Genomic DNA, 25,939 nt, shown 5'->3' with positions numbered 1-25,939 from the left:
GTAAGACAACTAAGACCCAATTCTAGTGATAGAGAACATGATTTCTGCTCTGAAAGAACACTACCTCACTATAGGAATAGGAAACAAGTCTTTCCTTGTACTAAAATTAGCCAGAACCCAAAAAGAGATGCTGAGAGAAGTAAAACTGTAAGCTGTGTTAACAAGTCAAGTTCTATTCAAACTAACAGTTATTTAAGACCTCAAGAAAGAAATGTAAAAATTAAATCCTCCACTAAAAGAACTTGTGTGAAAAATTTTTCTTTTAAAAAGTGAAAGAGTAAGCCTTTGTTAAACTGTGAATGAAATTATTTTGTATGTTTTTACTCTTCATTCACATTTAACATAATCTACCATATTCTAAGCAAGACTTGTTATATATTATTTGTTAGTCTTTTGCTTGAGATTTATTATTCATGTATTTTCCTTGAATTTTATCAGTTATTATTTAATTATATAATTTTATGATATGTCATGAGAATGGAAGGACTCTGTGGTGAATGCCATTTATTTTATTACTTTGTCCTTCAATAATATTATAAGATATTCTATGTATGTAACTTTTATGTGCCTTATATGAACTGTAACATATATTTTATTTATTATAATTATAAATGAAAGTGAAGGAAAAATTAAGTAACTGTAATATTTTTTATTATTATATTTCATTACTGAGTGTAAAGGTATAATCTTATGTAATGCTTATGTTTACGTTTTGTTTTGATCGTTGCCATGGAGACAGAAATAAAATAGAACGCGCGAGCTGCGGTAATTGGAAGTAAGGAATTAATATGAGTTAGACGAGTGAACAAGTTTAGTCGGGAAGAAGGAATGTATATAAACGGAAGATGAAAGTAAAGAAGGACTCTCAAGGGCAGGAGCATTCAGAACACTACGGAGATGAGGAGAAAACTTATAGGCAGCTGAGAGTAAAGTCAGCAGTAGCAGTAATAGGAATTTTAGTGCATTAATAGGATTAACAAAAGACCGGAAGGTTAATAGGCAATCCAGAATAATTCCTCTAAGTTCATGAATTACTACTTATTCTTTTGTCACTTTGAAGAAGGATTATGCAAATCTTAATTTGTTATGCAAATTAATGATGTAATTTTTTCATGTGGTACTGTCATATCCTGTACACCCCTTGAGGGTACATGGCAGGAATTTGATGATGATGATGATGATGATGATAATTTGTTATGCAGTAGTAAACATGGAATAATTATTCTGTCTTATAGCAAGTCCGTCAAGATTTGTGCAACGTGATAAATAATAATTCAGTTATCTCCGTGAAGAATTCTTTTGAATAGTGTTGCTTCGGAGTAATAAGTGAATATAGTTTTGAAATGTGCTCACATTGAATCTGATATGCTAAGGATTAATCCTGGTAAGAACAGTCCTACTTTATTTTATTTCAGTGTGAAGATTTAAGTGATAGCTCTGTCTCGAATATCCTAACATTTACTGTGGCGTTTTGCTGAGTTTAGCCAAGGTCAGAAGCTTAAAAGTAATTCCCCTTGATGTGATAACTGCCGCCATTAATAATTCCATAAGTGCTTGTTGACTAAGTGTTAAATTATAGAATGCAACTGAGTGATACTAGTAAATTTATTTACTGAGAAATTCTGAAGTTTTGAACTGTATGAACAATTTTTATTATTAGGAGAACTATGAATTTAGTATCTGAAGATATGATGTTTGATTCTATGTGAATGTTTTGACCTGAAGAACTAAGTTAATTGTATTATCTTATTTTCGGAGTTATAATTTTATGTACTTGCCATATAACCTTGTATTAAATGTTTTGTTTTATTAACTTCAATATTGTGTGTGCCTGATTCTTTTTCATTGCACTGTTCATAAAAAGTTCAGATCTTGCAGGAGCCTTAAGTGTAGAATATTAAATTTGGCCTATATGATTAATGAGACTGCTAAATTAATTGAAGATTGATTCTACTATTTTACATAGGCTAATCTAAATATAGGGTGGCACAGTACAAATATAAATTTCCCCATATTTTTAATAGTAATCAACCAGCAATTAATTGATTTTATTAAGAACAACTTTACAACAAGATGGCAGATTCAAAACTAGGAAATATGTTCCAACACATGTGTTAGGTGTCAACAGACGAAGACTGGAAATCCAAGATCATGAAGGATTTAATGAGATTTCCAGATGTCATTTAATATAAGTCTTTGATTTATATTCAAATATCTCTGTGAACAGATAACTGTGATGGATTCTTTTAGAAATCTGGAGTAAAAGTTTTTTTCTAAATATGACGGTGGAAATACCCCACTTTACGCCTGGGAGTATGTCGAATTTTATCGTTTTTATTTATTTATTTTTGAACATGAGGAATCCATTCATGAGAGGATAGTTAACATAGAGTACACTAGTACCATAGATGGGCAAGAAGGAACTTGTTCACATTTACCTAGCTGTGGATTTTATTTCTTGGGAAATATTGCAGACTGTTGCAGGGGAGAACAGTGGAACAGATAAACAAAAAAGGAGGAAAAATTTATTCTGTCAGTTTAGAGATGCATTGCAATGGAGTGTTGATTAGTTGCTACATGCATTTGAATGGATATTGTTAGATCCTGAATGAAGGAATCTTGCAAAGAAATCATTCATTCAAAATCTAACATACTAAACTTACTAACAAAGAGAAATACCTGCACATCAGCTGAAATCAAAAGTGAAACTTTTTCACTTTATGTATAAAATTGCAATTTTCATCTTATGTTCCATGTACTTTAATCTTTTGATCACTACTAAGATCGAATTAGAGAATGTTTTTAAGGAGGAATTTTGTTAATATTAATTTAAGCCTCACTTTAGCTGTATAAAATGATTATGAGTCACCAGATAGAGATTAAATAATAATTCTTAGAAAGTATACTACTGCACGTGTCCAGTGTAACGCCGGCTGCAGTGACTTACACAGAATGCATGTCGACACGTATTTCGTGAATCCAAGAGCATAACAGCGTCGGGAAAGCAAGGGATGAACCCAAGGGGTGAAAAGATATAGGTCATGTGCAAAAGGGACTCCGAAAAAGGGGGCGCTCTAACGAAGAATATAAGGGGACGAGTGCCATATCGGGGCTCTTTCTTGTCGTATCGTTTTCCTGCTTGGTGGTTCAGAAGTTAGTGGGTAGTTTCGCGTGGGGGGGGGATAAGGTCTGTGCTAAGATAAGATGTCGGACAGTGAGCTTTCTTGAGAAGAGTAGGATTCTATCAGAGCTGAAGGTAAAAATTCCAGTCCTAGAAGAATCGAGCCGTCGTTGAAAAGTCCCATCAAAATGTATCCTGAAACACAGAGATTCGAGTCCATTTTAGGCAGAAATCATGAAGATAGCATAACCCTTACGTTGGCGTAAGGACAGCCAATAGACAAGAAATAACCAGACGCCCACGTGGTGCTGAGAGACGTGGGAAAAAGTTTGGTAAAGTAAAATTTCTCTATTTTGTGTGTAAAATTCCTTAGAAGAGAGAGGATTATATGTGAATGTAAATTAAGAACATTATTCTAAGGAACTTTGTGGACAGTCTCTAATTAGAAAGTTAACCACTTTTGAGAATAAGAAGAACTGTTTAGAAGAGATCCTTGTGTTGTATGTGATAGGATTAACTTAATGAGATTAGAATTGTGGAGTTTTAGTAACTGAATAACATAAGAATGTTTGCCTAACTTTTTATATGAATAGCATTGCAGAAAGGAAATTTGGCTTAACTTCATATCATTTGCAATCTATCCCAATTTTCAATTACTGTGTTTTACGATGTTTCATAAACTTTGATTTAATTTAGAATATGTTAACCTCTTAACTCGAGTCCTTTTTATTTAGTATTGAGTCAAATTGAGAAGACCGCATGGTTAGCCTAGTAGCTTTGCGCTTCGCAACCATATGCCTGGGGAAGGAGTGTCCCAGGTTCGATTCCCGTTGTAGACGTGAGGAATTTGAGGATCTTCCTCAGGCATAGCTAAGTTAGCCGGTCTTGGGCGCGTCAGTAGGGTTTTTTCCGCCAGTTTATCTGGCGTTTTTCATCCCGCAAACCGGCCCGTGAACATACGCCTCTACAGTCAAAAATACATCCCCCCCCCCAGCGGCAGACCAGGCGACGGGTCGGTTGGGAGTAGTACTAACAAGATGTCGCATCTAAGTAACACGCGCACCCTGCATAGGAAGCGGGAATAACGCGAAGAAGAAGAAGAAGAAGAATTGAGTCAAATTGAGTATATGAACCGTTTGTATATTCTGTTTAGATATTCCAATAAACATGTCATATTTACCTAAACCTGAGTCATGCCTGATTACGATTCCAAACTACCACTTATAAAAATAGAACCTATTTTGGCGGGAAGGAATTAGGAAGTGTATATAATTATAGATTTAGGTCACGAGTGCAATAATCTGAATCTATATAGCAGTGTTAAAGTAAAATAATGTGTAAGAAAGCCTCAGAACCTAGTATTGTCTCCCTGAGCAAGGATCCTTTTCTGCTATAGGATACTGGCTGGTGCAGCAAAATATAAATTTGCCAGTATCTGAAGAGGAAACAATCCTAGATATAAGTATATTAGGCCCGATATCTGAAGAAGTAAAATAGCGATAGAAAGATAGAATAGGAAGATATAAAGCAGTAAAATATAGAGAAAGCAACGACATAACAATAGAGCAGCTGGTAGGATTTTAATTGAATAAGGTTTTAAATGAGAAAGGATTTAATCAAGTAACTAATTAAAGAAGAAATAAGTCACATAAATAAATAAAAATATTTAACAATATGACAAAAAGTGAAAGAATTCGTATTACTGATGATACAGAATAGAATATTATCCTCATAAATGACTGGAGCCTCTGTGGCTCAGTCAGTATAGATGAAGCTCTCTGGTCAGAAATACCTGGGTTCGATTCCCATCCATGATGTGAGAAACCTTCATCTGGTCTCTTTCAACTAAAGGTGAGTTAACTGGTCTCATACAGTGGTGGATTTTCTTTTCTCCCAGTAACTCGGGTCTTTCATTGCTCAAAACAGGCAAACCAGTCCGGCAAACACACATGGCTACAGACATAGGACATATCGGGAGTCATAGGGCCAACCACCTTATCCTCGAGACAGCTGTAGTTGTGAAGTCCACAGCTAAAGAACCTCAGTGGTTCGTGAAAAGCTTAAGAGAAGACAAGATTAAATTACCGGAAGCCGAGAAATAAAAATAGAAATACTATTTTTAATTTAAATAAAGTTTACAACTAGTTATGTCTTCTTAGAAGACTTCATTAAGTGCTTTACATGAAAAGAGACATAAAAAAAACATCGCTATAAAATAAATTGCCAACATATTACTGACATATGAAGGCGTTCTGGAACCACAGTATTGTTGGACACATACAGATGGTCATAATCTCATAAGTGCCAAAGTTAGATAGCAGCACAGTGACAATAAGAAAGATTATAGCTGAGGTTAGCATTCAGATGTAATGGACTGAGGATGATTTCCTTAGATTCCACAATTTTTCTCTCAAGTTCATCATAGCACCTAAAGATGTTCTCTGATTTGTTCCAGATGACTGGATGAGTGATGAATTTTTATCATTAGGGTCAGTAGATTTTCAGTCTGACCAAAATAAGGCATGTTGCATTTGCACCAAAGATGGTAAACGCCAGGATATTTTAAGCTGTTATGTTTTTGTTTTAGGTGTACTGAGTAAGGAACAGAGCTTGGGCAGAGGCGTCAAAGACGTTCTGGATTTTAAATTTCTTGAAAACCTTAGGTAACTTACAATATAGAATATGGCAAGGAGATGGATTAAATATTAGCTTTCTGACTGTCTGTTTAGAATAACCATTTTCTGAAATGTTGTAAGAAGAAACTGTAGTTCTTTGTTGATATCCTCTTCTTCACAGAGGAGGGAGCGAGCATGTTTACATAATGTAGAGATAATGCAAAATTTTTGAGGAGGATAACGATGAGACTGTGTATGAAGATATCCATTGGTGTGAGCGGATTTTCTATAAATGGGTTCAGTTTTTGGGAGAGAGCCATCAACTTCTAATTCTGAAGTAAATTGTATTTTGAGGTGTTGACTATTGAGATGGTTTAGGAACTCTTTTAAGGAATCAGGTCCATAACTCCAGATTAAGAAAACATCATTTGTATATCTTTTCCATAACCTACACTTTAATGGGAATGAAGTGATAGCTTTTTTTTTTTCAAATGTTCCCAAGTATAAATTTGCTAGTATGAGGGATAAAGGAATGCCCATGGCTAAGCCAAAGTTCTGTTTGTAAATAGCATCAGTGAAAAGAAAATAACCAGAATTAACTCAATGGGTAGTGACATAACTTTTTTTTGATAAATTAAATTATAAATTAAATAGGGAAATGACATCAAAACTAGCCATAATTTCACCTTTTAGATAAGCATTTTTAGAGTTTTGGCCAAATATTTTGAGAGCTTATATGTAGGAGAATCATACCTTCTACAATAGGTCTAATTGGAGTATTTTCCTTATGAATTTTTGGTAAAAGTTTTCACCAAAGTTTGCTAAAATTCTCAGAAAATATAAAATCTTTCCTCCTTTCATTCCTCTAGCCAAACTCCATTCATTATTTGGTACAGCTAAACCTAAATGTGACAACTTAAAAATATCCAGGAGTTTATCTTCTTTGGTGTAACTGCAAGATGCCCTATTTTGGTCAGACATAAAAATTTAGTGAACTACACATAGAGGAGCATTTGAGAGACATCACATATAGCAGAACTAGAGCCGGTGCTTTATCAAATCATATTCTGAATTCTACTAACCCTGCTGATGATTATTTGCTCACCACCCAGTGATCTGCAACAAATTAGAAAAATTTTTTAAATGACATGATGAGCTTAACAGAAGAATTATTGAATCGACAAAAATTGTCCTCAATCTGGTCCACCTTAATACTAACCTAAGCTAACCACTCTAATTATTACTCCTCAGCTATCCAACTTTGGTAATGCGAGATCATGCCTGCATGAACATGTTCAACAATGACTTGATCTGTAACTGTTGTTCTTTTGTAACATATATTTTCTGTATTTCTCTTTCCAAGTTACACCTCTGAGGAAGTCTTATTAGAAGACGAAACATTCATATAATAAGTGATTTTATTGTCATTCCTCGGCTTTTAGTCATTTAAGTTTTTCTATTATGTCATACAGAGAGTAAATCTGTTGTCTCAAATAATATATATACATATTATATACAAAGAATATTTGAAATACCATGTACATGTGGTCTTGCAAGGCAGACAAGCCATGAATTTGAAGTGAGAAAGAAAGAATATGTTGGAGAGTTGAGCATAAAAGAAAAAAAACACCTGGTCTGGCAAACCATACCTCAACTACTAACCATTCAATAAACTACGATGATTCAACCATGCCGAATTTAGGAAAAAAATACTTCAACTTTATGATTTCTATTCGAAGACCTGTGTGAATGAAATAACTGTAACAGACTTCTAAAATAATCTGTTACTGTTATCCATTCACAGAACAGAAATCAAGAACATATTAAATGACATCAGAAGATCTCTCATTAAATCCTACATCTAAGATTTCAATTTTACCAACAATCACCTCCAGTCTTTGCCTAATGACAGCTAATGTATGGCATGTGACTTCACATTCATGTTTAGAATGAATCAATTTATTTTCTTTTGCAATGATTTTTTTTAGTATTTATACAATATTGTTATGTTTTTATATTTTTGTGTTTATTATAAACCCTGACAAAGCTACCAGTTTTTTAGTGCAAGTGAAACTGGTCAGTCACAAGTTTCAAAAATAATGACTAATAAAATATCTTTGTTTATTTTCTTGCCACATATAATTTCAATATGTTTTATTCCTGCAAACAATCTGATTGAAACGCGTGGATAGGCTTACGTGTTCGTCAGACATGTAATAGATTTCACGGTATGATATGAACACAGATGGATAAGAAAATAACTATTTATTAACTTAAAAGCTAATATTTCGCTGGTATTATATCCAGCATCTTTAGAGCCAACCACAATCCGGTGTAACAGTGGGGCTAGTATAAGTAATTGCAGAGTGCAACACAAGACTAAAGTCCTAATATGGCACCATCTAGGTTAAAAAAGTTCAAAGTTTTGAAATAGCAGTCCAAATGATAGTCTTAGAAAGTTTGAAAAAATAAAATAAAATAAAAAATAAATATTAATTTGGTCTTAGGATGACTGTCTCCCAAATCTTTGGTAGATTTATACAGCCATACTACGGACAGACAGGAAGAACTGTGGACCACCTCAGTGAACACAAAAAATATATCCGACACTTTCGCTATGGCAAGTCGGGTCTGGCAGACCATGCTTTGGATACCCCTGCACACAGGATCAATTGGAAAGAAACAAAAGTAATGCACAGAAGCTTCTACAAGTCACAGAGGTAGTTCCTGGAATCAACAGAAGCCTTAAAACATACTCCAAACCTTAACAAGTATGGCTGTATAAATCTACCAAAGATTTGGGAGACAGTCATCCTAAGACCAAATTAATATTTATTACTTTTATTTATTTTATTTATTTTTTTTTTAATTTTATTTAATTTTATTTTATTTTTTCAAACTTTCTAAGCCTATCATTTGGACTACTATTTCAAAACTTTGAACTTTTTTTTTTTTTTAACCTAGATGGTGCCATATTAGGACTTTAGTCTCGTGTTGCACACTGCAATTACTTATACTAGCCCCACTGTTACACCGGATTGTGATTATCTTGCATTTGTAACAAACTTTGTATGCTCTGAAGATGCTGGATATAATACCAGCGAAATATTAGCTTTTAAGTTAATAAATAGTTATTTTCTTATCCATCTGTGTTCATATCATACCATGAAATCTATTACAACAAATCTGATTGAAACAAAAATTGAGATGGTATGACAAAATTTTTGTATGTCAAATTATCAATTATCAAACAGTTTGATAATTATAATATAATTATATAATAAAATGAAATAATAATAATAATGAAAAAATAATATAATAATATGAAATGAAATACTGATGAAATGTCAAAGTTATTATTTCTACTCATATACTTATATATTTAATATATAAATATATGAGTTAATACTAAACTATATTTAGTTATACAAGATGAAATAAATTCTTAAAACAAGAAATCAGTCTGATGCATAAAATGTTTTGCTATTATTATGTAGCTAATACTGCATAATTATGGCAAATGGATGAATGAATGGTTCACTGAAAAATTAGTTTTTTTTTAAAAAAAAATTCTTGGTAGTATAAATTTCAAGTATTCTTAACATCATAATCATATTTGCTATGTAATATTTTGCATAACAATCCCAACTTTCACATTACAATGTTATAAATTATGTAAAATCAGAAATACTATTGATATCAGTTTAAAACTAAATTGCTAAAGTATCAATTAAACACTTTTCACTCTACCTAAGCAACTGGTTTACAGCTGAAGCGAAAAATTCTTTAAACCATGCTCTTTCTGCAAGGACTAAATTACATTCTTCAGTTAAAACTGATACAAGAGTTTCTGTAGCTACTTCTTTTCCTATTTCTTCGATTATCTATGAAACAAAATGTTTTAATTTAGTTAAAAGTAAACATATATGTTTGTTCTCTATAAACATCTTCTGTTGTTTAAAGTCAGTATTTGAAAAACTGTTATATGAAATTTATTTAATGTTTTATATATATACAGTTGACTCTTGAACAATGCGGGGGGGGGGGGTGATAATAACGTCTTGCATTGTTCAAAAAATCCACATATAACTTTTGACTCCCCAAAAATTCAACTACTAATAGCCTACTGTTGACCGGAAGCCTTACCGATAACACGAACAGTCAATTAATACATATTTTGTATAACATGTATGCTATATTCTTACAAGAAAGTAAGCTAGAGAAAAGAAAATGTTATTAAACAAAATCATAAGGAAGTGAAAATACATTTATAGTACTGTATTTATCGATACCATAAATTTGCGTCATCTTTATAAGATGTTTATGGTTGTCAGTATCTACATCAAGATTGTCTTATGTGATACAAAACATATCCCCCTGTATTTACGCACTCCCAAAAATACATAAAGAAAATGTGCCATTACGTCCCATAGTGGATGGCATTGATTCCCCCACATACAAATTAACTAATTAGCTAAACATTTGACCAAAGAGCTCACACACTATACTGGCAACACACCATCACACATAAAAAACTCAGCCCACTTCAAAGCCAGCATAGAAAACCTTACACTCCAACATACTGACATAATGGTCAGCTTTGACGTCTCCTCCTTATTCACAAATGTCCCACTCAAGGAAATTTTAGAGCTAATCGAAGCTAAATTTTCTCACAATATCTCAGCCCTATTTCAGTTCACAATGAACTCAGGCTATTTCGTTTGGCAGGGAAAATTCTACAAACAAATAGAGGGGACAGCCATGGGTTCACCACTCTCCCCACCATTGGCCAATTTCTTTATGGAAACCTTTGAAGAAAAAGCATTAGCCTCTGCCCCACAAAAACCAACCATATGGCTTCGCTACGTTGATGATGTGTTCGCTATTTGGCCACATGGCTCTGAAACACTTCTCTCCTTCTTAACACACTTAAACAACCAACACCCCAGAATCAAGTTCACCCTGAAAAAAGAGGAAAACAACAGCCTCCCTTTCCTAGACACACTAGTCACCCACCAGCCTGATGGAACCTTGGTTTTCTCAGTTTATAGAAAACCCACCCATACAGGCAGATATATTCACCAACAATCTCCCCCCCCCACACACACAAAACAATATGGAGTGGTGAAAACACTATACAACAGGGCTAAACTAATCTGTTCTAACGACATGGCCCTAAACTGAACTAAATCACATCCTCAACACTTTCTCAACCAATGGCTACCCCTCCCCCCCAAATCCAAAAAATATTAAAACCTACAAACCACAGCTCCCCTACCCCCCCTCCACAACAAGGATTACTCTAAATCCATCACCATTCCCTACATCCGAGGCACCTCAGAAAAAATTACCAAAATCTTAAAAAAACATGACCTGACCTCCTGTTACAGACCATACAGAAAATTGGCATCCCTTATCCGCTCCACTAAAGACCAACCACTTTCCCTAGACTTCCTTTGGCCAAACAGGCAGGAGAGCGAATATCAGAATTTCTGAACACAAGGACTACATCCGTTTTCACAATTACAGCCATTCTGGTCTTGCAGACCATGCTCTGGATACACGCCACAGAATACGGTGGAAGAAAGCTGCAGTAATACACTGTAACAAATACAAATTCGAAAGACTATTTATGGAATCAGCCTCAGCCCTAAGAAACTCTCCAAACCTCAATAAATTTGGTCATATGCAACTGTCCCAAATTTGGGAGGCTTACATCAGCAGACCTTCAGCCCAACGGCCACGAACACCTACTTAGTCCGCTACAGGGCACCATCAGGACTTTTAGGAGAACAATAGCTTCATCTCTTCATTCTCAGTTACTGTGTTGTAGTGCCTACATGCACGTGCCCCTTTTTTGTAAGTTCCTTTTGAAGATGGCAACGTGACGTTGCCGAAATATCGGAAATATTTATTAAAGTGTAATTTAATTTATATTCATATCTACATTGTTCAATTCCTTAAGTGATTTAATAATGCATAACCAACGTATAAGCCTGTCTACGAGAACTGTAGATGTTATATGTATTACTAACACTAGACATCAAAAATTAAAAGATAATGTGAAAAAGAAATTGATATTTATTTACAGGATTCATATACTGATAACAAAGAAGCTGGAATATGATTGCTTTATGGTAGCCTAGTGCAATTGATACAATTGCTTCATGGTAGCCTAGCCTATACACTAATGAATGAATTGTTATAAAATTTTTATTTCATGCTAATTAATTAATTTAACTAATTGATAACAGTTAACTTTGTGTAAATGATTAAATAGACTAGTACTACATATATTTTATGCATTCATGACATACCTAACTTTTTCTTAATTATTTGATATTTCTAAGCTATGCAGTTTCTCTGCAAGTATTTTCAATTTGTTGCAAATCTCCAAAAAATATTCAATATATTTATTCAAAAAAAAACTGCATATAAGTGGACCCATGCAGTTCAAACCTGAGTTCTTCAAGGGTCAACTGTATATAATATATACATATTATCATTAATAGCTTTCTTTCATCCACCGGTGGATGAATGCTTCTTCTGTTTTAGCAAATGTTGTGAATCTCTCCATCACAAATATCCATAACATCTTGATGCCTCATCATCCTATCTTAACTGGTTACTGAAAGCCAGTTATCAGTGTCCATTTTGTTGTCAGACATTCTCATCACATGTCCTGTGCAGCACCATTTGTTGTTGCCTTTTTTTATTACTAATGCAATGTCAATTACCTTTGTTTGCTCTCTTATCCAATTATTATTCTTTTTATCTTAGTGTTATTCCCAAAATGGCTTTTCCATGTTTCATTGTGTTGTTTTGTTTCTTCAACTGTTTTTTAGTCAGGCTACAGGTTTCACTATCAAATATCATTGTTGGGGGTATACATTAGTTGTAGATCTATCTTTTTCCATCTAGCTGTTATTTTAACTGAAATTTCATTATGGAGTTTTGTAATGATCTGTCCTAGATATTTTGAATGAACTTTCTATTTCAATCTGTCTGATTCTTTTTTTGATTTGTTTTCATTCTAGAGCATTTTCACCACACACACATACAAACACACACACATATATATGAATCTTTATATATATGTGTGCATTTATGATAAAATATTTATTTAATCTTTATTTAATTATTTAATCAAGATTGCATAATAAATACTTCATATTAAGTAATACAACTGATTTAAAGCAAATGCTAAATATCACATACATAATAAATACTTTAAAATAAGCAATATAGTTAATTTGAAGCAAATGTTAAACACTGAATCCTTGTGATGCCTCAGTGAGATACTGCATCATATCATACTGGATATTAAACTAGCATATTCTTACTTCTCTTTTGCTCTCACCCTGCTTTTATCTGTTGCTCAATGACATCTACATTGACCCCATTTGATAAAAATAAATATTGCAGTATCTTAACAAGCACCTTTGCTGGAATATCCAGCTTGATATGAAGGGGCTTGCATGTTTTGAGGATGTACTGAGCTATGCAGGTGATAGTGCATTCTACCAGCAAGGCATCCCAAGCTGATACTGAGGAACCGGACTAAGAGGGATTCTGATAGGGTGTGATGGTACTCCAGAGGAGTAGCTTCAAAACAGCATCTGCTACCCAAGAATAGAGACAGAGGTAGAGCAGATTAGAAAGAGAGGCAGGTTATCTATCCTTTTGGATGGCAAGAGTGATAATATCAATGATTCGAATCTTTAGAGGTACCTGTGGCATAATAATTAATAATGAAACACGTATAGACCACAGTAGTAATAACTTTAATTAAATAAAGGTACAAATATTTCGTACTGAAAGTAACAATACATCCTCAGTGTAGAACAAACAGTTAAAGGAAAAATACAACGTACAGAACAGTTGGGGGATCACCAATTAAATTGTTGCCGCGTGCTAGAAGATTAATTACTAAAATATTATTAAATATTTAAAGATAATTATTTCATTGATGGTTACACAAAATAAGAGTCTTCCAAATGTACTGTTACTTTCAGTATGAAATATTTGTACCTTTATTTAATTAAAGTTATTACTGTGGTCTATACGTATTCCATTATTAATATCAATGATGATGGCATTTCACAGCTCTAGCTAGATGGGTTACTGCCAATTCTCTCCTAAGCTGATTTTCATTATTGTGGGAGAAAAGACAACAATTTCCCACATTCCATCAGTATCACTAGGCCTTACAATCCCCCAGAGAAACAGAGTCATTGGACTGGTTATTTTGGACTGTTACTCCAAAACAAAATAATAAAAGCAAGTATCAGAAAACTCATCTCATTATTGCTACATACAACATAAGAACATTAGAAGATAATGAAAAGATAGAAGAAATGGAATATGAAATAAGCAAAATGAAATGGGATATGATAGGACTAAGTGAAGTGAAAAGAAAATCAGAAGAATGAATAACAATACAATCGAGAAATTTATTTTACTGTTTTGAGGTTTTTCTCAAAGAAAAGTATAACAAACAAGGTTACTAAATAGGCTGCAATATCAGATCAGGTAGCATATATCATAGTGCAAACATCATAATAGCAACCATTAAAATAATACAAATATATGCACCAACCAGCAGTTATGAAGATGAAGAAGAATTCTCAACACAGTATTCAATATAATACAACAGGATCTTACAAGTCTACACAATAGTGTTGGGAGACTTTAATGAATGACTGGGAAAAAATAAAAATGAACTTGAAAGTGTATAGGAAAAAATGGCATAGGAGAACAAAATGAAAGAGGAAATATGATGTTAAACTTTATGATGAGGAATCAGTTGAATGCTAAGAACACATTTTACAAGAAAAGACCAAATCGAAAATGGACAAACAAAAAGTAAAATATATTATATTTCATCATCTTATAAGAATATTTAAAGATGTTTCTGTCATCAATCAAATAGGCATAGGAAGTGATCACAGAATAGTTAGAGGGGAAAATAACAATAGAAGACATATAACTGAAAACAGAATAAAACAAAATATGTAAAGATAAATAATGATACATTAGTATCCAAACAAAAAAATTATACCAAGAAGAAATTGCATAAAAAGTATACAATCAAAGAAATAACATGAATGAAAACAGAAATTTACAAATGGATAATATACAGGAAAATCTGAATCTAATCATCATAGAAGTGTACATAAGATTGCAAAAGATAAAAAGGTTAAAAATAAAACCTCTCAGAGAAAAGAAGACAACTAATTAGAGAAGGAAGAAGAAATACAGTAGAACTTACAAAAATAAATAAAACAATCAGAAAAAATATTAAAGATAAAAAAGATACAGGAAACAATTGATAATAAAAATATGAAAGTACTATGAAGGAATCTCGCACTAGGGAGAAAAAACACCTAATATTAGAGATGGACAAGATATCAAAAATAAAAAACAGCATAGTTGAAAGGGCTAGACAATATTTTTCAGAATTGTATGGCACTACCAGCACTGTTGAAAACATTATTACATGGAAGCCAGAACATGAAGAAGAAGAAGAAAGTCTTCCAGAAATACAAAATTTTGAAACTGAACAAGCAATGAAAGGTATGAAAACTAATAAAATTCTAGGAGAAGATGAAATTGCAACAGAAATTATGAAAGCAGTAGGAGAAATATTAACAGAAGAACTAAAAATTCTATTTTATAAATAAATAAAACAGAAAGATATACCAAACAGCTGGAACAATGCTGTTATGACACTCTTGTTCAAAAAGGGTAATAAGAAAAAGATAGAAAATTACAGACCTATAAGCTTGCTGTCACAAGTATATAAAAACAATAACAAACAGAACCACAAGATTATTGGATGAAGTTCAGCCTAATGAGCAAGCTGAATTCAGAAAGGGGTTTAGCAGAATCGGCCATCTGCAGACATTGAACCAGTTAAGAGAAAAATACAGGGAATACAACTTACTATAGTACCTAGGTCTACACTGTTAGCATAGTGGCTATGCGCTCACAACCAAATGCCTGGGGAAGGAGTGTCCTAGGTTTGATTCCCGTCGATGACGTGAGGAGCTTAAGGATCTTCCTCAGCCATAGCCAAGTTAGCCAGTCTTGGATGTGGACAGCAGAGTTTTTTCTGCCAGTTTATCCTGAGGTTTTTCATCCTGCAAACAGGCAAATCGGACCTGTGAACATACAGGACATATAGATGAAGACAGAGGAGGAGATGGGTGCCATCTGTCTTAATTCACCACCCATTAGACATTCATGGCTCAGCCATGAGTGACCCAATGATCCATTAAGGACTACGGATAGGATTGTACCTAGGTTTTATAGATTGTAAAAAAGTCTTCGATTCAGTAATAAAACAAGCAATTCTAATAGCAATGAAGAAAGATGGAGAAATCCAAAATTATATACAGCTAATAAGCAAACTATACAAAAAAGCAACTGCTAGTATCCTTATAACTGAACAGTAGCCCATTCCCAATAAATAAAGGAGAGTGCCAAGGAGATACTATTTCACCCATATTATTAAATGCAGTATTGGAATATACCCTGAGTGAATTAGATTGGGGTGACAAAGGAATTAATATTAAACAGTAAAAAACTAAATCATTTACAACATGCTGATGATATTGCAGTAATAGCAACAAACAAAAGAGAACTGGAAGAAATGATGAATGAATTAAACACAATATCAAATAAAGTAGGATTATACATAAACTATGAAAAAACTAATATAACAACAAATATCAAAAGAAATCAGATAACAGGAGAACAAAGAACAATAGACAATAAGAAACTAGAGGCAAGTACAAGAATATATATACCTTGGTAGAACCTTTACTTTAGGAAAAACAAGCATTTACGAAGAAATAAAAAAGAGAATTCAGCTAGGTTGGACAGCTTTTGGCAAACTGAAAAAATTCCTGTGCAGCAAAATAAACCAGAAAATAGACCTAAACTTTTCAATCATCCCAATTATAACATATGAATCAGAGACATGGCCAATAACCAAACAAATACTTGACAAAAGGAGGAAAACTGAGCACAGAATAAGGAACAAAGATCTAAGAAAAAGAAACAAAAGTGCTGGATACAGAGAAAGAGATTTTAAAATTAAAATGGAGATGGGTAGGAGCTGTTCATCCAAGCACATATTGCTTGGATGAACAGTGATAGATCACCCAGTGGTATCCATATGAAAGAAGATGAATGTCTGGATGACCAGAGAGAGAAGATGGATAGATGAACAAGTGAGGATGGCTGGTAGGAGAATGTTGGCATCAAGAAGCATTCAAATAATTCAACTATTATTTGTATGTCAGTTACAATTTGACTTTTGTGACATATTATTATTATTACATGACACCTCCAGGGAGTCCAAGGGCACCTACTCTACAACTCTCTGTCCCCACCAACTACAATGAACTACAACTACACCAATGCCATCTACCACTCCCCCACCACCATCACCACTAGTATTTTCACAGACAATCGCAAACATCCTTGCCTAAGGCAGGATTCGACCCACAGCCTTTTGGCTGGAGAGCAGATACGCTAAACACTCGGCCAACCAGGCCGGTATTTCATGGTATATATTTCATCATATGCTTTAGTTGCTTATTTTAATTAATAACTTTTGGTCCCCTTTATGCTTCACAGACATAGGTAGTTGAATTTGACTAGTGAACACAGGAAAATAAATAAAACAAAGTAATTAGTAAAGCATAACAGAATTCTTGTAACTTCACTTTTATAATGTTGGAAAGCTAACAAAACATTTTTGACATTATGTTTAGTGTTATTAAATGGATGTTCAGTGATGTAAGCACTGAATCAAATGAAGCATTCATAAAACAAGTTGTTAATCAATTAATCGCTTCTGATATTATTCATTTGTAAGTGGAAATGTGCATGTGTGCACATTTTCAGAATATAATGAATGAAATAATGAGCAAAATATCCAGTTAGAGAGAGAGAGATGTGGAGTTAGAGTTACCATAAAAAGAAATAGTGACTTTGATATATATATATATAGCTGATGGGAAGGAATGAATATTTTCACAAAATAAACACATAAAGACAGCCAGTGTACAGCAGGAAAACTTGTACAAGAATGCTGCAAGTTCAGATAAGTTTTTTTTTTTTTTGGCTAATTAATTGTATAATTTTGCATTTATGTGTGAGAATTACCACAGAAGTTCTGTGCTTGCAGTGTCTGTGTTTGATTCAGTTTTCTTACATAGTCTTTAAACTTAGAGCAACTATACCAGTGGACATTGAAAGCAAGATGGTGGCTGCATTGTATATTCATGAATTTAATTTTGATTTTAGTCATTTTGTGAAATGTGAGGAGTGATACATGTATTTGTTGGATGACATGGATAAGTTAATTTCTAAGGCAGATGGAAGGAGAGTGAAGTGCAATTTGAATGTGGAGTTGATAGGTAGTAATGTATCAGTGACTGAGAGATACTCTGAAGAGAGCGAAGGGATATACTGATACTGTGATAGAGCAGTAAATGAGTGGTAGGAAAGCAATGAAAAGTAGGCAAGTCATCTGGTGAAAGAAACAATCAATGGTTGCAAGAATGATGTAAGTGATACGAATGTAGTAAAAGTCAGGAATAGTGAATGTGATACAGATGCAGTGATGACATAGCAGAGCATAAGACAGAGGAAAATGCAAAAGATGATGGAAGAGTAGAAGAACAAAGGCAGAATGGTAAAGAAGCTAGTATGAAAGATATGAACATAAGTAAGAATATCAGAAAAGAACTGGTAAGTTAAGGAATGAATTGATGTGTATGTGCAGAGTGAGATAAGAACAATTGGAGAAGAGATCATTACTTGGAGGTGCAAGAAGGAAGGTGCCAGTTGTAGATGAGGCAAAGTTAAATGGCTACAATGGAATGGGGAGGAAAGCAGTGTAATGCTGTATGGGGCTCTATAGTGAAAAATGTAAAAATGGAGCAAGTGTCAAAAAAGTATGTCTGAGAAAAGCAAAAACAGACACAGTGATTGAGATTATGGAAAGGAAATGCAGAGCAGATGATTGTGCTAGTAGGAACAAATGATTTGTGAAGAAGTGTGAATGAGGTAGTGTGGAATTTGCAAGTGTTTCTATAGACAGTGAAGCAGAAGAGTGTATGTGTGTGTGTGTGTGTGTGTGTGTGTGAGAGAAAGAGATATATCTTTCACATTTATCTCTCTCTCTCTCTCTCTCTCTCTCTCTCTATATATATATATATATATATATATAGAGAGAGAGAGAGAGAGAGAGTATGAGAAGGTGTGGATGAAGTGCCAAGGTATTATTATTATTATTTTAATATTTACCCCATACATGAGAGGTACAAGACCCTATAGCACATTGTTGTGTATGAGGTGCAGATAAGGGTTGAGAAAGAAGAAACCTATTGGCATTCTTCTTAAAGAGCTATAGATTGAAATTGTTGGGAATCACATCATAGGGAAGGCTGTTTCCGAGAACAGAGGTAGATGGAATAAATGAGGAAGTGGAGAGGTAGGTTTAATGAGTTTGAACTTGTACTGTAAAGTGATGTTGGACAGCTGCTGCTCTTTTAACAGGTCTAACAGCAAATGCAGGAAAGATGTTTGCCAATTTACTGGAATAGTTACCATGGAAGTACCTGTAGAAGGGACACAGAACAGAAACACTGCATCTGTGAGATAGAGGTTAAAGTGAGAATGTGAGGGAAGGGTCACCTATGAGCCGAATTGCTCTCCTCTGGACAGCATCAAGAATTTTTAAAAAGGTTTCAGGTGCATTACCCTAAATGTGTGAACAGTATTCTAAGGATAGGCAGATTTGAGATTAATATAGGGTTAATAGCTGGGTGGCTGTAAAATAGCTTCTTGAGTGGAAAAGAATGCCTAGTTTTTTCCAGAAGCTGAGGAAGCTATTCATGTGATGTGTTTGTGTCAAGAGAGGGCAGAGGTAAATGTCAGTCCAAAGAGAGATAGTTCATTCTGTCTGGTAATGTGTATATTGTTAAAGAACGTTCATTCTTGTTGGCTGAGCCATTTGTAATATTTATATAAATTCTTTATTCTATTTTTCGTACTTCCTACCTTTGTCTTTGTTATTTCTTTACTTAATTATCGTGAATGGTTGACTGCCTTAATTATCAGATGCCGCCATCTATCTATTTCTACTATATCTTATTTTCCATGCTCTATAGTAACAAATTTATTTGTTTTACGACTGTGTCAGTTAGACTATATATTGAGTCATTTATATTCCCTGCTTATATATATATATATATATCCTTACTTTAAACTAGTCGTGGCTTAATTATAAATCTCAAAAACTTCTATCTTATGCAGGTTCGAATTTTTTAGGATAGTGCATTGACTGAATAAGTCCATTGTATTGTTCACAAACCATTCTTGCTATCAATCCCTTGCTAGTCTTATTTCCTTCTAATCTATCCTAGTTCTAAGGATAGGCAGATTTGAGATTTATATAGGATTAATAGATGGGTGGCTGTAAAATAGCTTTTTGAGTAGAAAAGAATGCCTAGTTTTTTTTAGAATTTACAATCTATCATAACACTAATTGAATATAAGGCATATTTTGTATAAGCCTAAATCAACATTAATATGAAATATCTCATAAACATAGACACTTGACATACATTCTTGTTCAGTATTATAACTGCTTATAATTCTTGTTCGGCACACATCTTTCACATTAACCTTTTGTTCACACATAAGTCTTCTTGTCTTTCTTTCCACTTGCTGACTTGTTCTGTGTTCCCGCTAAATTTCTTCCTTGTCTGAGTTGTCGACTATGCCTTTCCTTATAGGGTCCTTAACAATGGCGGTGATGTACAGCTCCTTGCTTTTGAGACGATCGACACAAAAAAAATCCTAAGACAAATGACGCTTCTCTTTCAGCTTAGAGGTAGAAGTCAAAGGAATTAAATGAGGGGGGGGGGGATTTGTTTTATAATTGGAATATGGTGTGTAAGCATATTACTACTAATAATACAAGATGGAAATCTCACGTGGAAAATCTCGATATTTTATTGTAAAATGTTGTAAAATAAAAAAATTCACTTATGGTTACAAGCAACTTCAGTGCAGATATGGAACAACAATTAAACAGTTAACAGAAAATTCTGAAAAGTGCCACCCTAGTAACTAAAGTTAAGATAACAAAAAAAAAATCAAAATTGTCCTAACTTTAAAAAAAAAAAAGACAAATATATATATATATAATTCAAAGTTAGGAAAGATTAGCATATTGAGACAGCACTATCTACCATTTCTTATAAAGGAGATAGATGTAGACCATCAGAGCTATTCAAGTCTGGGCAATGGAGCAAAGTTTCACAAGTTTCTTTATAAAAATGTTCCACAAGTAATACATTTGGAAATTCAAGTTCCACAAGCAATACATTTGGAAATTCTTGTACATAAAGGAGAGGAAGGTGAGTGATATCTTCTTGAGCAGAACAGGAAGGATTTCTATAGATACTAAATGCTTTATTGATGAAGACTTTACTGAACAAATTTGATAAAAAAGTTGACCTAATGTGCTGTAATGCTTTACGTAGAAGTTTGTCTGATGTATTAAAGTCATGGTAGTCCCAGATTTTTGACCACAATGATGGTGGGATTCTACATGGATATATTAGCCTATATGATTATTTCAAAATACAGAAAACTGCAGGCTGCCATCTGGTTGACAAAGAATTAACAGATCCAAAAAGGCTATTTGTCTTCTTTTTCTAAAGTGAACTGGATTTATTCTGGATAGAAATTTTGATAAGAAATTATGGAAAGAATTCAGGAGGGAAACAGAAAAGCTATTGTGCTTATACACCAATGCAATGAGTATTATGAATAAAATTGTAGTAATGTTTGTGGCCTTAATACAGTCAGTCAATACACAAATCACTGGTGTCAGTGAAAAATGGTTAAAAATGAACAATGTACTCATGGGAACAAAATATGATGGTTATAGCAATTTTTTTGAAAAGATGGAAAAGATAATAGAGTTGGTAAGCAGAATATTACTGATGATTTCAGAAAAGTTGTGTCCCCTCCATAGTGGAACTTGATGAAAGCAATAGTGATGATAGTGATAATTCGTGAGGCTATTTGGTGCGAGGTTGAGGTAGACACCAATTTTAGATATCTAGTGGGGTGTTGTTACAGGAAATGTAGAGAGAGATGATTCTGAAATGTTCAGACAGATTAGACTAGTGAGGAACAGGAGGGTGATAATAATAGGTGACTAACCATAGATGCAGGAAACAATATGTGTATAAAGAGACTGATTTCCTTGAGCTACTTAGGGATAACTACTTTATGCAGCATGTAGTTGAAGTAACATGCAGCTGTTGGATTTCATAATATTGCCTCATACAGATAACAGAAAATGTTACCATGGTACCACCAGTTGCAGAGAGTAATCATGTGACATGAGGAGTGGCTACAGCCTTCATGGAACAAAGGACATGTGTAGAATTATAGCACAGGGAACTTGGATAAATTATGGAAATGAACTGGTCATGTGCAGTAGCTTGATCAATTGAAGTGGAGAGAAATCAGCATACATGGGACTTTTCCTGAAATCGGTTAGTTATTTATAGCAATGTCAGATTGTATTCTTAAGGTTAGGAGGATAATTACAGTATGGATGAAATGAATGTTCATGGAAATAAGCAGAAGCTTCTGAGAAAGAGGATGTTGAGGAAATATAAAGACTAGGGTATCCTTCAGCAGAATGAAGAGCATCTGTGCAGGCTAGGAATGTAACAAATATAGTGAGGAAGAACAAATTAGTAAATGAAAGGAGACTGGCTGAAGAAGTAAAGCAAAACCCTAGAGAATTGTAGTTATTTGCCAGTGGAAGAAAGGGAGAAAATGGAACATTGACTTTAATTGCTGGAGATGGAACGACCACATCTCCTGAATATAGTAGAAATGTTCCATTTATATTTTGAGTCTATTTCAAGTAGAGAGTTAGGAAGAGTGTTGAATAACGAGGACAGAAGATTGACAGTTCAAGAATGGGAAGTATTTAGAATATTAAATAACCTTGATGTCAATAAGGCTGTAGGACTGGATGGGATATCACAATGTACATTATGAAAATGTATGAAAGAGCTAGCAGTGCCCTTCATTTGGTTGTTCAACAGAAGTCTAACAACAGAACAGTTGCAGTAGAGTGGAAAGAAGGAAAAATACTGCCACTGCATAAGGGAGAATCCAAATCAGTCATGTCCAATTATAGGCTAGTGAGTATATCAGGTGTAGTGGTAAAGGTGTTAGAGAAAGATGCCTCATCAATCCAGGTTTGATATAGAATACAAACCTGAATTGATGAGAATGGAAATCTTTCAAGAAGGTTTGTTATGGAAAGGTCATGCTTTAGTAACTTGATTGCATTTTATAATAGGGAGACTAGTATACTGGAAAGAGGGAATGCACATACAGTGATTGATCTGGATTTTGCTGAAGAATTTGACAGAGGATCACATGATAAACTACTGTTTAAATCGAGTATGAGGGGATAGAGGATAGATAGATAGATAGTCAACAGGTAGCTTTCTTACAGGAATGGTTCACTGATAGGATCCAGTAAGTTGTGTATAAGGGTGCAGTGTTCCCAAACAAGGAAGGTAACAAGTGGGGCAACACAGGGTTCTGTTCTGGGACCAGTTTTGTTTAACTTATCAATATATAGTTCAGAGTGTGAGAAGAGATATTCACTTGTTTGCTGAGGATAATAAATCAGGAAGAGCAATGTCAGGAAGTTTTAATGTGATGTTGTTTATCATACTGGAGGAACTTTGTAGTCAGGAAATACAGAAAGCAAGGGACCTGGGGATCTTGGTGGATATAGAACTGAAGTTCAGAGGACACACTGTGAAGTTGTAAGGGTTACTCAGAAAACTGCTGCTTTATAATGCAAAGAACACTTGACATGTACAGATAAGGAGGTGAAAATTCCATTATATATGGCACTAATCAGGCCTCATTTGGATCTCTGTGCACAGATCTGATCACCTGGCTAAACTTGTGATAAGGAAACACTGGAAGAGTGTATAAGACTGTCTCAGGACTCTGGAATATTGAATGTGAGGGCAGAGTGAGGGAATGTGGTCTTCAGAGTTTCATAGATAGGAGGAGGAGGAAAAGAGGTGATATCATTGAGATGTATAAGTTGATGAGAGAGGCTTATCAGACAGATAGACATCTCTCACTAGCAGGGGATATAAATTGCATTCAGGGGAATTATTGCACAGAATAATTCGAGAACAAGAGGTCATCCTTGAAAACCATACAAAGGTTATGTGAATAAGGAAGTGAAAAGGAGATATTTGGCATGGCAAGCAGTGAATGACCAGAATGCATTGCTGGAATGGGCAATGCATAGTAATGGGCAGTAAGTGTTTCAACAGTGAATGTTTTCAAGGCAAGGTATGACAGTTATTGTGGTCTGTGAGTGTCTGATCTCCAGCAATGAGTCTTCAGACTCCATGTTGGCTTGGACTAATACCAATACTAAAAACAGCTGATGACAGAAATCAACAAAATAATTTTATCTATATATTATCTCAGAATTTCATAGTACATATTAAAAAAACAAACTAGCATAAAAATGCATATACTACAAAACTACCCACCTGAGAGCTCACTTCTTGTTCATATTTTTCTTCGAAAGGTTTGTTTAACAAATTAGGTGAAACAGCAGGAGGAACAGATGGAAGTTGACATAAGTCTTTTTCTGTAACTTTCAGTGTTTCATTTGGATGGCTATAAGGTGACTCAATTACTTCTTGATGAAAGTTCTTGAACCCAATAGATGTTGCAACAGGAGTAGGCTGGAGCTGAAACAGACTTTTGGGTCTATCTATTTGCACTTCATTAGGCTGATCACTATTATAATCCTTAACATCCACATCATGAGAAACATTTTTCAAAATATTTGCTATAAAAGAGAAATCACAAATTGCATATGGCAGAGCTTTTCAAACTGCACTCAGTAAACCTATGGGGGGGGGGGGGTCACAAGTCATAATCAAAATTTCATAAGGGTAACAAAAAGGATGTAGAATGAATTGTTTTTTTTAATTAATAATCATAACTTTAAAAAAAACTTTGAGGAAAAAAGTATGTATTTCTGGCCTGGATGGGCAGTTAAGAGCATCTTCTTACTAAAAAATCTACAGGCTTTGAGTTTGAATTCCACTCTAGTATGCATGTTTGTGAATGCCTTTAGGTAACAGATGATTTATGTTATCCAGGTGAGATCATCATCCTGCTTATTGGAGGTCTGAAGTGACTTGAAAAATAAAAAAAAGTTTAGTCTTTAGAGCAGTTTCTAGATCACATATTAGTACCACACTTGTCCACTGTACTAATATGTGCTTTAGGCCCTGACCTTTTGTGGTGGAATTATCCTAAAAAATAAATAAGGAAACAGATAACCATATTGTTGGTTAGCTGTCAGTTGGATAGACTGGGCACATGCATCTTTAACCTAAACACAGCAGATTCAAATTCAATTTCCCTTGTAAATTTGATGGCTTGGTTGGATGAGCAGACAGCATATCCACTCTCCGACCAACTGTAACGTGGAGAGTAGACATGGACATCGTTTAGGTGGTATATGAATTTCACCATCCAATGAGTACTATTCCTCTTATTGGAAGCCCAAAGTGCTTTGAAAAAAAGTTCCATGTTTGGTTTCTAGAGCAGGACTTCCAGATTATCTAACTCTTTGTCGACCCATAGTATTAATACTAACATACTGATTAGTTTAAAACTTTTTTGTGTGGATGGGAATCACATAAAAAAAATAAAATAAACTTTCTTCATTCACAAACTTTTTATTCTTGTTGAGAGGCTTATACGCTGGTTAAACATGATAACTAATATTTAAGGAATTGACAGCGTATACTAGAAATATAAATTAAATAATCTTTAATATATACTTTCCGATATTTCGGCGAACGTCACGTTGCCATCTTCTTGGGAACTTATTACAAAGACACGTGCACACAAGTACTACATAACAGTAAATGAGAACTGAAGCTAGGAAGCTAACGTTTTCCTAAAGTCCTGGTGGTGCCCCCTGGCAGGCTATATTGGTGGTTCTTGGCCTTTGGGCTGAAGTTTTTCTGATAAACTTCTGATAAACGCCATCTTTATCAAAGAACAGTAGTATAAAAGAAAT

General features: G+C 34.2%; 1 protein-coding gene across 1 annotated transcript in view; it reads right to left on the bottom strand.

The window, feature by feature from the left end:
- xmas (RRM_XMAS2 and SAC3_GANP domain-containing protein xmas) overlaps positions 1 to 25,939 on the bottom strand; it is a 523,534-nt gene that overhangs the window by 255,042 nt on the left and 242,553 nt on the right. Inside the window, exons 13-14 of the mRNA XM_090401436.1 lie at positions 24,387 to 24,691; positions 9,487 to 9,620 (exon numbers count right to left, since the gene is read on the bottom strand). Coding sequence (XP_090257562.1) covers positions 9,487 to 9,620; positions 24,387 to 24,691 — 439 coding nt within the window. The remainder of the gene's footprint in view (positions 1 to 9,486; positions 9,621 to 24,386; positions 24,692 to 25,939) is intronic.

The sequence above is a fragment of the Typopeltis vanoorti genome, chromosome 12 (assembly GCF_054136105.1).
Source record: "Typopeltis vanoorti isolate ZY-2024b chromosome 12, IOZ_Tvanoo_1.0, whole genome shotgun sequence".
NCBI classification, from domain to species: Eukaryota; Metazoa; Arthropoda; class Arachnida; order Uropygi; family Thelyphonidae; genus Typopeltis; species Typopeltis vanoorti.
Note: the sequence above shows the minus strand (reverse complement) of the source record. Positions and strands in the feature narration are given on the sequence as shown.